The 15,893-nt window shown below is 42.2% G+C and overlaps 3 protein-coding genes across 3 annotated transcripts; all 3 read right to left on the bottom strand.

The window, feature by feature from the left end:
• Positions 1-6: 6 nt before the first annotated feature.
• Positions 7-7,653, bottom strand: LOC308153820 (protocadherin gamma-A3-like; the record flags this gene model as incomplete). The annotated part of the gene is made up of 4 exons (XM_080527008.1): positions 7-51; positions 834-1,882; positions 6,408-6,582; positions 7,393-7,653. The coding sequence occupies 4 exons, from the start codon at positions 7,651-7,653 to the stop codon at positions 7-9; spliced, it is 1,530 nt and encodes a 509-aa protein (XP_080383134.1).
• A 959-nt stretch (positions 7,654-8,612) lies between these two features.
• LOC308153819 (protocadherin gamma-A11-like) lies at positions 8,613-11,105 on the bottom strand (the record flags this gene model as incomplete). The annotated part of the gene is made up of 2 exons (XM_080527007.1): positions 8,613-11,010; positions 11,101-11,105. The coding sequence occupies 2 exons, from the start codon at positions 11,103-11,105 to the stop codon at positions 8,613-8,615; spliced, it is 2,403 nt and encodes an 800-aa protein (XP_080383133.1).
• Positions 11,106-11,974: 869 nt separating this feature from the next.
• LOC308153818 (protocadherin beta-18-like) lies at positions 11,975-14,500 on the bottom strand (the record flags this gene model as incomplete). Its single annotated transcript, XM_080527006.1, has 1 exon — positions 11,975-14,500. The coding sequence occupies one exon, from the start codon at positions 14,498-14,500 to the stop codon at positions 11,975-11,977; it is 2,526 nt and encodes an 841-aa protein (XP_080383132.1).
• Between the last annotated feature and the right edge of the window lie 1,393 nt (positions 14,501-15,893).

The raw sequence follows: 15,893 nt of genomic DNA, 5'->3' as shown, positions 1-15,893 counted from the left end.
TGTCTCTCACGCCGCGCCTCGTATGAAGTACAGATACTTCCCCCCTCTCCTCTGGTAGAACGCAGTGATTAGGGAGGATCTCGTCTGACTGACAACACTGCACAGAAATTATTCTACTGATCAACAGCGTCCCTTACAGTCCAAAACAAGTACATCAAATAGTAGGAACACAACTAAAAGTGCAGACATAATAGCACACGATACACCCCTAAATGAATTTAAAAATAAAATAAAAAAATTACTGACATCTAGTTATCTCCAACGCAATGATGAAATGCAAATTTCAACTAAGCCATAATCAGCTGGAAATATAATTCAATTATTAATTATTTCATTCCGTGTCAATGGTGTTCAAAAACTAACAAAAGCATAAATCATTGTATATTAATAGGCCTAATGTCTAATATGAGTAACAATTACCTAATGCATCGAACCCTTTGTATGCAACTATGTCAGAAGGATATGTGTACATTGTAGACATATGAAGATGCAGCACGATGTCAATGTGGATTAGGTTTAGAACTGTACCAGAGTACGGGAAAGCTGCTCACTGTCTGACAAGGTGCTGTCCATAGGGCGTGGTGCTGAACAGGCCATTTAGACCTACATCAGATAGACAAATTGAAGCGATACGCCAATTCCCAAACAACACCTCGCATGCATGCCAACAAATCTATATTAAATGGGTCGTTAGTCATGAGAAGTGTCTGACACAGAAAGAGAGTGTACCGGCAGAACAAAGGGCCCTTTGCTATATGAGAACATTAGATTTGGGCAACTCGAGCAGCGTCGAAATAAATGTACCCAAATTATTCAAAATCAAATAAACTCACCTCTAGTGGAGAGTCTGGTTCATCCAGGATGTTCTTTTCACTCTGCATCCGCTGCATCGTCCCTGTACTGGGGTCCACTATCAGTACACTCTGACTACCGGGTCTGGCGAACTTACAGTCACTCTTTCTGGAGTCAGTCGTCCTGCACACCTCGTAATTGTACACGTGCTGTAGAGTTCCTGTCCCCAAAGTGTCTGCGTAACGCGGTGGATAATACGGAATAACTGGGAGATTGGAATGATAGAGGATGCGAGACTGTCTCCATCTGTATATTTTCACTGATATAATAACCACTAAACAGGTGATGAACAGAAATGACACTACAGCCAAAGCCAAGACTAAGTAAAAAGTCAGGTTGTCATTGTACTCCTTGTCGTGGGTAAAGTCAGTGAACTCCGAGAGCACTTCAGGGAAGCTGTCCGCCACCGCCACGTTAACATTGACTGTAGCTGAACGAGAGGGCTGCCCGTTGTCCTCCACTACAACAGTGAGCCTTTGTTTCACAGCATCTTTATCAGTGACTTGGCGTATAGTTCTTATTTCCCCATTCTGTAAGCCCACTTCAAACAGCGCCCTGTCTGTCGCTTTCTGCAGTTTATACGAGAGCCAGGCATTCTGTCCAGAGTCCACATCAACAGCCACCACTTTAGTGACAAGATAGCCCACATCTGCTGAACGAGGCACCATTTCAGCCACCAGAGAACCACCAGTCTGGACTGGGTACAGAACCTGTGGTGCGTTGTCGTTTTGGTCCAGCACAAAAACGTTAACAGTCACATTGCTGCTTAAACTTGGAGACCCTCCATCTTGAGCTTTCACTACGAATGTGAGCTGCTTAATTTGTTCATAATCAAAGGAACGCACTGCGTGCAAAACTCCAGTTTCGGAGTTAATGGATATATAACTCGACACTGGAGTTCCACTGATCTGCGTGTCCTCAAGGAGATAGGAAATCCTTGCGTTCTGGTTCCAGTCAGAATCTCGCGCACTGACCGTAAATATGGACATTCCAGGAGAGTTATTTTCTGTGACGTAAGCGGAATAGATGCCTTTATCGAACAATGGGGCATTGTCATTTACGTCGGAGATTCTAAGGTGTAACGTCCTGGTACTCGAGAGAGGAGGAGAACCAGAATCTGTTACAGTTATAGTTATGTTGTACTCTGATACCATTTCTCTATCAAAAGATGCATCACTAATCAAATTGTAATAGCTAGTCAAAGAAGATTTGATTTTAAACGGGAGATTCGAGTCTATAGAACATGTAATATGTCCGTTTCTCTCTGAATCAGCGTCTTTGACATTGATAACAGCTATCGTTGTACCCGTGGGAGCATCTTCAGACACAGGGCTGGAGAAAGACATCACGTTTATAACTGGTGCGTTGTCATTAACGTCGACAACTTCAATGACAACTTCACTTGAGTCCGTTAAACCACCCTGGTCCTTCGCCTCTATCATGATCTCATACTTTTTATCTTTTTCATAATCAATTTCGCCCGCAACTGATATTGTACCAGTTGTTTCATCAATATTGAATTTATCGGCTAAATGTTTTTTAAGGTTGGAAAATGAATAAGACACCACACCATATGACCCACTGTCTGCATCACTTGCATTCACGGTTGTGATATATGTGCCTTTCGGTGCGTTTTCCATCACAGTAGCCCTATACACTGACTGGTTAAACACGGGCGCATTGTCATTGGCATCTAAGACAGTGATGTCTATATTTACTGTGCCAGACCTATGTGGATGTCCACCATCTACAGCTATTAGCTTTAAAGAAACATGAGGATGCTCCTCTCTATCTAAGGGTTTCTGGAGCACCATCTCAGCATATTTACTACCATCTGGTTTTGCGTGTTGTTTTAGAATAAAATTATCATTCGAACTGATTACATAATTCTGTAGACTATTTAATCCTACATCGGGATCCTCCGCGCTAACCAACATGAAACGCGAGCCAAGGGTAGCCGATTCACTTATTTCAAATTTGATATCTTTATTTGGAAAAGCAGGAGCATGATCATTAACGTCTAGAATTTCCACGGTAATACGATGCAATTCTATCGGATTCTCCAATATCATCTCGAAGCTAAAGCTACACGGTGTGACGTCGCCACAGAGCTCCTCTCTGTCTATTCTCTCACTCACGACTAGAATCCCTTTGTCTGTCTTCAGCTCGGTGTACTGAATGCTTTCTCCGGTCACGATACGGGCCCGGCCCGCTCGGAGCCTTTTCAAATCTAATCCCAGGTCCTGCGCAACGTTGCCGATAAGCGCACCTTTCTTCATCTCCTCTGGGATAGAATACCGGATTTGGCCACAAACAGAACTAACGAAATAAAGTTGAAAAAACAGTACTTGCCATCGTATCCTCGGACCAAAACGCCTACTGCGTTTAGGCTCCAGGTATCCTTCAAATTCCATCGTTAACAAATAATCCAACACAAATGTATTCCACAATATATTCCTTGCACTGGACAATCGGAAAAGATAAGCAAAAATTCGTTAGTTTTTCGTTTTAATCCAATATTTCCCTAAATGAAGAGAAGCGATTGTGTGTCTCTCACGCCCTGCCTCGTATGAAGTGCAGCTACTTCCCCCCTCTCCTCTGGTATAACGCAGTGATTAGGGAGGATCTCTTCTGGCTGACAACACCGCACAGAAATTATTCTACTGATCAACAGCGTCCCTTACAGTCCAAAACAATAACATCAAATAGTAGGAACACAACTAAAAGTGCAGACATAATAGCACACCATACACCCCTAAACGAATAAAAATAAAAATAATAAAAAATTACTGACATCTAGTTATCTACAACGCAATGATGAAATGCAAAGTTCAACTAAGCCATAATCAGCTGGAAATATAATTCAATTATTAATTATTTCATTCAGTGTCAATGGTGTTCAAAAACTAACAAAAGCATAACTCATTGTATATCAATAGGCCTAATGTCTAATATGAGTAACAATTACCTAATGCATCGAACCCTTCGTATGCAACTATGTCAGAAGGATATGTGTACATTGTAGACATATGAAGATGCAGCACGATGTCAATGTGGATTAGGTTTAGAACTGTAACAGAGTACGGGAAAGCTGCTCACTGTCTGACAATGTGCTGTCCATAGGGCGTGGTGCTGAACACGCCATTTAGACCTACATCAGATAGACACATTGAAGCGATACGCCAATTCCCAAACAACACCTCGCATGCATGCCAACAAATCTATATTAAATGGGTCGTTAGTCATGAGAAGTGTCTGACACAGAAAGAGAGTGTACAGGCAGAACAAAGTTTACAAATTTAAAGGAGCTAATGGAGATGATTACTTCAGAAATGTGCAAATTAAAAAGATGGTTTGACATAAACAAATTATCATTAAACCTAAGCAAAACTAACTACATGTTATTTGGTAATTATAAAATGAATACTCAAGTACAGATACAGGTAGATGGTGTGGACATTGAAAGAGTTCATGAAATTAAGTTTCTTGGTGTGATAATTGATGATAGAATAAGCTGGTCATCTCATATAAAAAATGTCCGAAATAAACTGTCAAGAAGCATTTCAGTACTGAGTAAGGCAAGACACGTTCTGGACCATAAATCACTCCACACTCTCTACTGCTCACTGCTTTTACCATATTAAAATTATTGTGCGGAGGTTTGGGGCAACACTTATAAATGTAGACTACAATCACTATTAATATTGCAAAAAAGAGCCATACGGTTAATTCATAATTCCGGTTATAGAGATCACACAAATTCATTATTCTTAAAATCAAAAACATTAAAATTCACGGATCTGGTCCACCTTCTAACAGCACAAATAATGTATAAAGCAAATACCAACCTACTCCCTAGGAATATTCAAAAAATGTTTTTTGATAGAGATGGGAGTTATAATTTGAGGGGGGAGTTACATTTAAAACATATTTATGTACGTACAACGTTAAAAAGTTTTTGTATTTCTATATGTGGAGTGAAGCTGTGGAACGGATTGAGTGTGGAGCTAAAGCGGTGTCCAAGCATGAACCAGGTCAAAAAGCGGTATAAAAACATGGTTTTCACCAGGTACGAAGAGGAAGAAGGGCTTTGATAGTCACCAGTTGTTTTCGCAGATTATTTGTTTATTTACATTATCTGTTTTCTATTGTTGGTAAATATGTAAATACGTAAATACATTTGATTTAATTTAAAAAATATTATATTAATATTGAAGTTAACTGCAGATTATTAATTATTAATCTCTGATTATTGGAGAAGGGGTAGGATTAAATAATCTTATGCTTCTTCCTACTCCTTTTCGGACATGTTAAGTAAATAGTTTTGTTTTTTCTTGTTTTTGTTTTGTTTTTTGTTGTTATAACTATTTATTTTTTCACAAGTTCGAAATAAAGCTTTAATTCATTCAAAGTGCCCTTTGCTATATGAGAACATTTGATTTGGGCAACTTGAGCAGTGTCGAAATCAATTCACCCAAATTATTCAAAATCAAATAAACTCACCTCTAGTGGAGAGTCTGGCTCATCCAGGATGTTCTTTTCACTCTGCATCCGCTGCATCGTCCCTGTACTGGGGTCCACTATCAGTACACTCTGACTACCGGGTCTGGAGAACTTACAGTCACTCTTTCTGGAGTCAGTCGTCCTGCACACCTCGTAGTTGTACACGTGCTGTAGAGTTCCTGTCCCCAAAGTGTCTGCGTAACGCGGTGGATAATACGGAATAACCGGGAGATTGGAATGATAGAGGATGCGAGATTGTCTCCATCTGTATATTTTCACTGATATAATAACCACCAAACACGTGATGAACAGAAATGAGACTACAGCCAAAGCCAAGACTAAGTAAAAAGTCAGGTTGTCATTGTACTCCTTGTCGTGCGTAAAGTCAGTGAACTCCGAGAGCACTTCAGGGAAGCTGTCCGCCACCGCCACGTTAACATTGACTGTAGCTGAACGAGAGGGCTGCCCGTTGTCCTCCACTACAACAGTGAGCCTTTGTTTCACAGTATCTTTATCAGTGACTTGACGTATAGTTCTTATTTCCCCATTCTGTAAGCCCACTTCAAACAACGCCCTGTCTGTCGCTTTCTGCAGTTTATACGAGAGCCAGGCATTCTGTCCAGAGTCCACATCAACAGCCACCACTTTAGTAACAAGATAGCCCACATCTGCTGAACGAGGCACCATTTCAGCCACCAGAGAGCCGCCAGGCTGGACTGGGTACAGAACCTGAGGCGCGTTGTCGTTCTGGTCGCGAATGTTGATTTTGACGGTAGTATTGCTGCTGAGAGGAGGGGAGCCTCCATCTTGAGCTTTGATATAAAGCTCTAATGTTTTGGTTTGTTCATAGTCAAAGGAACGAACTGCTTGTATGTCACCGCTCTCTGCGTTAACAGAAATGTAAGACGATATTGGGTGTCCATTGAATTGAGAATCTATTAGTAGGTAGGACACGCGCGCGTTCTGACCCCAATCAGAGTCGTGCGCCTTAACGGAAAACACAGAGACCCCGGGAGGGTTGTTCTCCATGACGTCGGCAGAGTAGGAGTTACGCTCGAACACGGGCGCGTTGTCATTGACGTCTGAGATTCTGAGAGTGATTGTTTTACTAGAGGATAGGGGCGGGGTTCCCTCGTCCACGGCAGTGAATGTTATGTTATATTCCGGATCGCGCTCCCTGTCCAAAATACCGTCAGTCACAAGAGTGTAATAGCTCTTTAGAGACGACTGGATGGCAAACGGGACCTTTGTGTTAATTGAACAATCTACCTTGCCGTTTTTACCGGAATCTATGTCTTTGACATTTATTATAGCTACGGTCGTACCACTCATCGCATCTTCAGATATTGGGCTCGAGAATGACGTCAGAGTTATCGTGGGAACATTGTCATTAACATCAATTACGTCAATGATAACTTTCGTTGAGTCCATTTGCCCCCCATGGTCTTTGGCTTGTACGCCAAGTTCGTATTGTTTATTCTTTTCATAATCAATTTGACCAGTCACAGTTATTTCGCCTGTATTTTCATCTAAAGAAAAGAGTTCTGCAACGTCAGGAGGCACACGAGCGAAATGGTAAGTCACATGACCGTACGGACCTTCATCGGCGTCCGTTGCGCTCACCGTTGTTACCAGAGTGCCTTTCAATGCATTTTCGGTAACTGACGCTTTGAATATGGGACGCGAAAAAATGGGGCCATTGTCATTAGCATCAAGCACCGTTATGTGTATTTTAAGTGTCCCAGATCTCGGGGGATCCCCGCCATCCACAGCAGTTAATGTGAGAATAATGTTATCTTTTTTCTCTCGGTCTAAAGGGGCATTCAGATACATTTCTACATATTTACTACCGTCGGAACTAGTATGGACTTTGATATTGAAGTTATCGGTAGGAAACAAGTTGTAGCCGTGTAGTGTGTTGATGCCAACATCTGGATCTGTCGCACTCTCCTGTAATATCCTCGTCCCTGGCAGATTCGACTCTGAGATTTCTAATTTGATTTCTTTTTCGGTAAAGAAGGGAGTGTTATCATTTACATCGAGTATTTCCACCACGATGCTATGCAGCTGCATGGGATTCATCATAATCATCTCGAAGCTCAGGCTGCAGGGCGATGTCTGTCCGCAAAGCTGCTCCCTGTCTATCCTCTCTCCTACGACCAGAGTCCCTTTGTCTACATCCAGCCTGATATACTCGCTGCTATCTCCGCTCACTATGCGAGCACCGCCCGATTTCATTCGTTTGGCGTCAACCCCTAGATCCTCCGCAACATTACCCACGAACGAACCCTTTCTCATCTCTTCTGGGATAGAATAACGAATCTGTCCGAGAATCACCTCTGCGAGGAAAACAACAATTAAGGCCTGTACTTGCCTTCTGCGCGAGCGTCCATTTCTGACAGAAGCCGTGTCCTCAAACCAAACCATCGAATTCAGCATGATGAAATGTAAAATAAGATTTAAAAAAACGCAATATACAAAAGCTAATAAATATAATAGTGGTATATAATATTTGTCACAGATGGCCTTACGATCCAAAATGCGTCAACGGTTATGATGGGTTTCTCCACAGAAAAACAGAGAGATCCGAGAGCGCATTCGTCCTGGTTCCCCACTCGCTGTCACTCTGAGAGGATATGGGAGGTACAGCGATATTAAAGAGTCTCTTTTTTGCTTATTAAAGATCGACAGCGGCCCTCAGAGTCCAATATATGAATAACACGAATCACCCATTTGAGAGACATTACAAAACACATGGACATGTAATTATAATAGTTGATTTCCAAGAAACGAATCCAGTCATAAGAGAAACGAATACAGTGTGACTGCATAGTGCGCGTATAGCACATCACTCCTCCAAATTCACCTAATTAAATCATAGTTAACTTTCAAAACATGTGAAAAAATGCCAGTAAGCGAGGGTAGGAAACAGAGCAAGTCATGTTTGTCTGTCACATTTAATCAGAACCTATTGCAAAATGCACATACACAATCACTATAGACCATGTCAAGCTAATTTGATTATGAAACTACGGGTGGTATGCTGATGGTGTGAGAAGGTGCCTATAGTATACAGTATCAGTGCAGTAACTCTGTTCACAGTCATGAGCAAAGAAGTGCTGTCCACAAGGGCTGGTGCTGAAAGAGCACTCTGCAATAAAGCAAGTTGCTACATAAACAACTGATATGAAGCCATTTTCAAAACACGCATTACCTTTGAGCATCCCATGCGCTTTAGGAACTAGGCTATATATAAATTAATGGCTAGAGATAGATTTCATAACAATATGGGACATATCATTCAATAAACTCACCTCTAGTGGAGAGTCTGGTTCATCCAGGATGTTCTTTTCACTCTGCATCCGCTGCATCGTCCCTGTACTGGGGTCCACTATCAGTACACTCTGACTACCGGGTCTGGAGAACTTACAGTCACTCTTTCTGGAGTCAGTCGTCCTGCACACCTCGTAGTTGTACACGTGCTGTAGAGTTCCTGTCCCCAAAGTGTCTGCGTAACGCGGTGGATAATACGGAATAACCGGGAGATTGGAATGATAGAGGATCCGAGACTGTCTCCATCTGTATATTTTCACTGATATAATAACCACTAAACACGTGATGAACAGAAATGAAACTACAGCCAAAGCCAAGACTAAGTAAAAAGTCAGGTTGTCATTGTACTCCTTATCGTGCGTAAAGTCAGTGAACTCCGAGAGCACTTCAGGGAAGCTGTCCGCCACCGCCACGTTAACATTGACTGTAGCTGAACGAGAGGGCTGCCCGTTGTCCTCCACTACAACAGTGAGCCTTTGTTTCACAGCATCTTTATCAGTGACTTGGCGTATGGTTCTTATCTCCCCATTCTGTAAGCCTACTTCAAACAGTGCCCTGTCTGTCGCTTTCTGCAGTTTATACGAGAGCCAGGCATTCTGTCCAGAGTCCACATCAACAGCCACCACTTTAGTGACAAGATATCCCACATCTGCTGAACGAGGCACCATTTCAGCCACCAGAGAGCCGCCAGTCTGGACTGGGTACAGAACCTGAGGCGCGTTGTCGTTTTGGTCCAGCACAACAACGGTTATACTAACATTACTGCTCAAACTAGGAGATCCTCCATCTTGAGCTTTCACCACAAATCTCAGCTGCTTAATTTTTTCATAATCCAATGAGCGCACTGCATGTAAAACTCCGGTTTCGGAGTTAACAGATATATAACTAGAGATGGGAGTTCCACTGATCTGCGTGTCCTCCAGTATGTACGAGATTCTCGCGTTCTGGTTCCAGTCAGAGTCCAGCGCTCGGACAGTGAATATGGACAAACCAGGAGAGTTATTCTCTGTGACGTAAGCGGAGTAGGCGCTTTGATCGAACAATGGGGCATTGTCATTGACATCAGAAATGATAAGGTGCAACGTTTTGCTGCTTGAGAGAGGAGGGGAACCTGAATCGGTCGCCTTTATGGTTATATTATAATCTAGTACCGTTTCTCTGTCAAAAGTTGAATCTGTAACTAAATTATAATAATTTGTCAAAGAGGTCTGGATTCTAAATGGGAGGTTGTTGTCTATGGAACACGTAATCTGTCCGTTTCTCTCTGAGTCAGCATCTTTGACATTAATTATTGCTACCGTAGTTCCTGGAGGAGCATCTTCAGACACAGAGCTGGAGAAAGACATGACGTTTATGACTGGAGAATTGTCATTCATGTCCACGATCTCTATGACAACCTTACCAAGGTCTGTTAAACCACCTTGATCTGTGGCCTCTACTCTAATTTCATATTTTTTGTCTTTTTCAAAATCGATTTGTCCAGCAACAGATATCCTACCAGATGCCCCGTCGATGTCAAATATGTCTATTAAGTTTCCTTTCAAATTCGAAAAGGAATACTCTATAATGCCATTCGAACCACTGTCAATATCTGTCGCATTCACGGTTATGATATATGTGCCTTTTGGAGCGTTTTCAATCACAGTAGCCTTGTACACTGACTGGTTGAACACGGGAGCATTGTCATTCACATCCAGAACCGTGATATCTATATTTACTGTGCCAGATCTCTGCGGACTCCCCCCGTCTACAGCAATTAGCTTTAATGACAGCCGAGGATGCTCCTCTCTATCTAATGGCTTCTGTAAAATCATTTCAGCAAACCTGCTACCATCCGGATTCGTATGTTGTTTCAGAACGAAATTGTCGTTCTTTGTTAAAACATAATTTTGTAAACCATTAACTCCCACATCGGGATCCTCTGCACTCTTCAGCACAAAACGTGAGCCAAGGGAAGCAGATTCGCTGATTTCGAATTGTATGTGATTATTCTTGAAGACGGGGGCATGATCATTTACGTCTAGAATTTCAACAGTAACACGGTGCAGTTCCATCGGATTTTCTAAAATCATTTCGAAGCTGAAGCTACACGGTGTGACATCGCCACAGAGCTGCTCTCGGTCTATTCTCTCTCTCACGACTAGAATCCCTTTGTCTGTCTTCAGCTCGGTGTACTGAATGCTTTCTCCGGTCACGATACGGGCCCGGCCCGCTCGGAGCCTTTTCAAATCTAACCCCAGGTCTTGCGCTACGTTACCGATAAGCGACCCTGTCTTCATCTCCTCCGGGATCGAATACCGGATCTGCCCACTAACAGTATGGCTGATAAAAAGAAGAAAATTAATAACTTGCCATCGCAATCCACAACACGAACGCCATCTTTCGCAATGAGGTCGAAGGTGTCCCTCTAACGCCATAGCCAGCAACGGATAAATCCAAACGAAATCTCGATCCCCAGAATTGTTGAATATATTGTAGAGTAATCACCCGATGGTTAGTCTTAATCCAGGTTATTTTCACCGTCTTTAAGATACAACATGTACGGTTCAGAGTGACTGTGTCTGCGTCGCACTCCGCCTTGTATGATGCGTATGAGTCTCTCCCTCTCCTCTGGTAGAGCGCAGTGATAAGGGACGGGACTCCTCTGACTTACAATACTGGATAGACAATTTTTTTTACTGATCAACAGCGGCCCTTACTGTCCAAAAGAATAACACCCAATGACGAACAATATAATAACGTTGCTACACTGGATTCGAATTATATTCATTTTAATAGTTCAGATGTTTCGAATGTGTCTGTGTCTCATTCCAAACAAACTGCATCTTTCCAAACTGTGTCTTTCTTGTAAACATGATGAAATACCTTACAACATAATCAGCTTTACTGAAATAACATCAATGCAAACTCTACAGTCCAACTACTAAGACATAAGTGGGAAATGTATCCATTTAACATCGTGTGTAAAAACAGAACTAACTGTTCTCAATATCAATCAAATTCATGGGAAACGTAAAATATATTAAGGAGAAATCAATATATATCAAAACCTTCCAAATAAACTATGATACGGATGAATCATTTTGTGCAAGAATGCACTTTAAACAGTCGCCGAAGTACCAGTGCTCTGTGCTCTGTTCATTGTCAGGACCAACGAGGCGCTGTCCTCAGCGAGTGGTACTGAAAGATCATTCATGGCTGCAATAAAGCACCTTGCCAGTATCGTCTGACCAAATCAATTGTTATGCCTTAAATTACTAAACACACATTTTCTTTGATCGTCCCATTATTGAGAAGCTTTGGGTAATATAGCTTCAAAAGAACGGCTATTGCACAGAAATTTGCGAAATGTTTTGAAATCCAGTAAACTCACCTCAAGTGGAGAGTCCGGCTCATCCAAAATGCTCTTTTCACTCTGCATCCGCTGCATCGTCCCTGTACTGGGGTCCACTATCAGTACACTCTGACTACCGGGTCTGGAGAACTTACAGTCACTCTTTCTGGAGTCAGTCGTCCTGCACACCTCGTAGTTGTACACGTGCTGTAGAGTTCCTGTCCCCAAAGTGTCTGCGTAACGCGGTGGATAATACGGAATAACCGGGAGATTGGAATGGTAGAGGATGCGAGACTGTCTCCACCTGTATATTTTCACTGATATGATAACCACTAAACACGTGATGAACAGAAATGACACTACAGCCAAAGCCAAGACTAAGTAAAAAGTCAGGTTGTCATTGTACTCCTTGTCGTGCGTAAAGTCAGTGAACTCCGAGAGCACTTCAGGGAAGCTGTCCGCCACCGCCACGTTAACATTGACTGTAGCTGAACGAGAGGGCTGTCCGTTGTCCTCCACTACAACAGTGAGCCTTTGTTTCACAGCATCTTTATCAGTGACTTGGCGTATAGTTCTTATTTCCCCATTCTGTAAGCCCACTTCAAACAGCGCCCTGTCTGTCGCTTTCTGCAGTTTATACGAGAGCCAGGCATTCTGTCCAGAGTCCACATCAACAGCCACCACTTTAGTGACAAGATAGCCCACATCTGCTGAACGAGGCACCATTTCAGCCACCAGAGAGCCGCCAGTCTGGACTGGGTACAGAACCTGAGGGGCGTTGTCGTTCTGGTCTTGTACATATATGAGCACGGTTGTATTACTACTTAGAGGTGGCGAGCCTCCGTCTAGCGCTTTGACGTGAATTGTGAACTCTTTTATCTGCTCGTAGTCGAGGGAGCGCACTGAGTGAATAACCCCATTCTCTGAATTGACAGAGAAATATGTTGAGACTGGCTTTCCGTTTAGCTCACTTTCAATAAGGTAATAAGCAATGCGTGCGTTCTGGCCCACATCCGGATCCGTCGCGTGGATCGCTAGCACAGACATACCAGGAGGATTGTTTTCCATTACATGCGTGCTAAAAACAGTTTGGCTGAAAGCTGGTGCGTTATCATTAACATCGGTGATGTCTAAAACAACCGTTTTCATGCTTGATAACTGCGGTAAGCCATCGTCTGTGGCAGTGAGGGTGATGTTATAACTAGGAACCCTTTCCCGGTCTAAAGTATTTTCAGTTACTAATGTATAGTAGTTCCTGAGAGATGTCTTTATTGTAAACGGGAGATTTTCGTCAATTCGTAAACGCACCTGTCCATTTTTACCCGAGTCTACATCCTGAACACTGATCAACGCCACGACTGTGCCAGGAGGAGAATCCTCTGGGATTTTACCAGGAAATGATGTCATACTTATCGTTGGACTGTTATCATTAACATCTATAATTTCTATTATCAATTTACTTGCACCTGTTAAGCCCCCGTGGTCTTTAGCTTGAAGATTTATTTCGTAATTTTGATTCGTTTCATAATCAATGGAACCAATTAGCCTAACGTCTCCAGTGACCGGGTGTACTTGGAACACAGGTGGGGTACCCTCCTCCATGTGTGTGAAGGAATACGTAACATTGCCATTATAACCTTGATCTGCGTCGATTGCACTTACTTTGGCTACGATTGTACCTGGCTGCGCGTTTTCCGCAATATTAGCTTTGTATAAAGACTCGGTGAACACAGGTGCATTGTCGTTTGCGTCAAGAACAGTAATATGTATCTTAACGGTACCAGATCTTTGCGGGTCCCCGCCGTCTACCGCTGTTAATATTAGAGAGTGCTCGCTCTGTTTTTCACGATCTAATCCGGACTGTAATACCATCTCTGCGTATTTACTGCCATCAGCCCGACTGTGCTGCTTAAGAACAAAATTATCAGTTGGTTTTAAAGAATAGCTTTGCAAAGAGTTCATGCCTACGTCGGGATCAGCGGCACTGTCAAGCAAGAACATTGTTCCTATCGGTGCTAACTCGCTGATTTCCAAATGAATTTCTTTTTTAGAAAACGCAGGGGCATGGTCGTTTATATCTTGGATTTCGATAGTAATCGAAAACAATTCCAGCGGATTTTCGAGAACAATCTCTAGACTGAAGCTACAGGGAGATTTCTGCCCGCACAGTTTTTCCCTGTCAATCCTTTCTTTGACAACCAGATGCCCTTTGTTCTGGCTCAGCTCTACATATGGGTTATTACCGTCTATAACCAACCGCGCCCGGCCTGAAACCAGTCTTTTAACATCCAAACCCAAGTCTTTCGCCACATCTCCGACAAACAAACCCTTTCTCATCTCCTCTGGTATAGAATAACGGATCTGTCCGCTCACCACACTCAGTACGCAGGCAAGAAAAATGGAGACTCGTTCTTTCCATCTCCACCGCCCTGCGTTCCTCACAGCCGCTCCTGCGACCGTTCTCCCCAATGCATCCATAGCGTTACCAAAAGCTGATACACATAGACTGAAAACCATCCAAAAAATCCAGTGGAACAGAGAAGCCAACTTTGTAAATTCCTTTTGCTTAAATATTATGTATATTTTCCGTTGGAAGAAGAGAATCGATAGGGCTATGTATGCAGTGATCTTGTCACTCTGGTGAATGACGTTGTGTTGCTGTTCCATGGCAGGTATGTGCGCCTGTGCGCATTGGTCTCGTTGGACAACAGCACCACTCAGAGTGAATCTGCAGAATTAGTCCAGTCAATCTGTGGTTTAACCCAGGGGAAATTGCAATAGTAATCATTCAAGATTTTTGGTGATCCCTAGGGACAACCAAATAACATATTAAAAGTCTTAGTCTTAATATTTATTGGATCACGGTAAATTCAGGGGTCGAAAATGTGGGTTTTTGTGCCAGGCGCAACACAGCCAGTTAATAGGATAAAATAATAAAAAATAATAGATATCACCATGAAGTGATTAACTTCACCAGTTAATCACTTACATTAAGACTAAAAAAATTTGTATTACAAGTTTTCTGAAATATTATGTTTAAATATGCAAATTAGGCATTATCTAATGAAATATGTGCTAATTTGCATAACATTCAAAATCAGAAATCTGAACATTGGATAAAGCCAGGTTAAAAATTATTGTTTCATCTTGTTGTCATATTAGAGTCAAGGTCCTCTATAACATTTTGCCATGCTTTTAGGAGTAAATGTTACATAAATCAGGCTATGAATGATATATGGACAAACCCCTCTACAGCAGACCTCGGAATGTAGATAGGAATACAACTGGAAAGTTTGGTGTATGTAAGTGCTACTGAAGTGGAGATTTCTGGCTCAGAGTATGAGAAAAAACTATTTTTGAGAAAACGGCCATTACCCCCTTGGGGGTACCCTTAACCCAAAATGATATAGTTTTATTTTATTTTATTTTATAGTTTTATTTTATTTTATTCAAACAAAGTCAATCAAATTAGTTTATAACACATTTATTATCATTGACATTTCTGAACATACAGAAATGTTAATGTTTTTCCATGAAAACCATGTTGCATATCATATACAGATTAAACCCTTAAATGAGAAATAAACCATATAAACTGTTTTTAGACCAAGCTTGAAATATGCCTTTACTGTAGGCCTACATGTAACCTTCACTCCATGTCCTCATCCAAATGTTGTGCCGACATATTCGCGCATACACCTCTGCATTCTGAACAGGCTACAGAGCAATCAAGTCCTTGACAACGGCATTTGCAGCGCATAGTGCCACAACCTGACTTGCAATTACAGCGCACAAGCTCCAACAAGTATTGAGGAGCAGGGTCCTGGTCGGAATGGATGGGAATGAGGCATGAGTCTTGGATCCTCCAGCC

This window comes from Nansenia antarctica (genome assembly GCF_963989245.1).
Source record: "Nansenia antarctica genome assembly, chromosome: 3".
NCBI classification, from domain to species: Eukaryota; Metazoa; Chordata; class Actinopteri; order Argentiniformes; family Microstomatidae; genus Nansenia; species Nansenia antarctica.
This window is presented reverse-complemented; position numbering and strand designations above follow the sequence as displayed.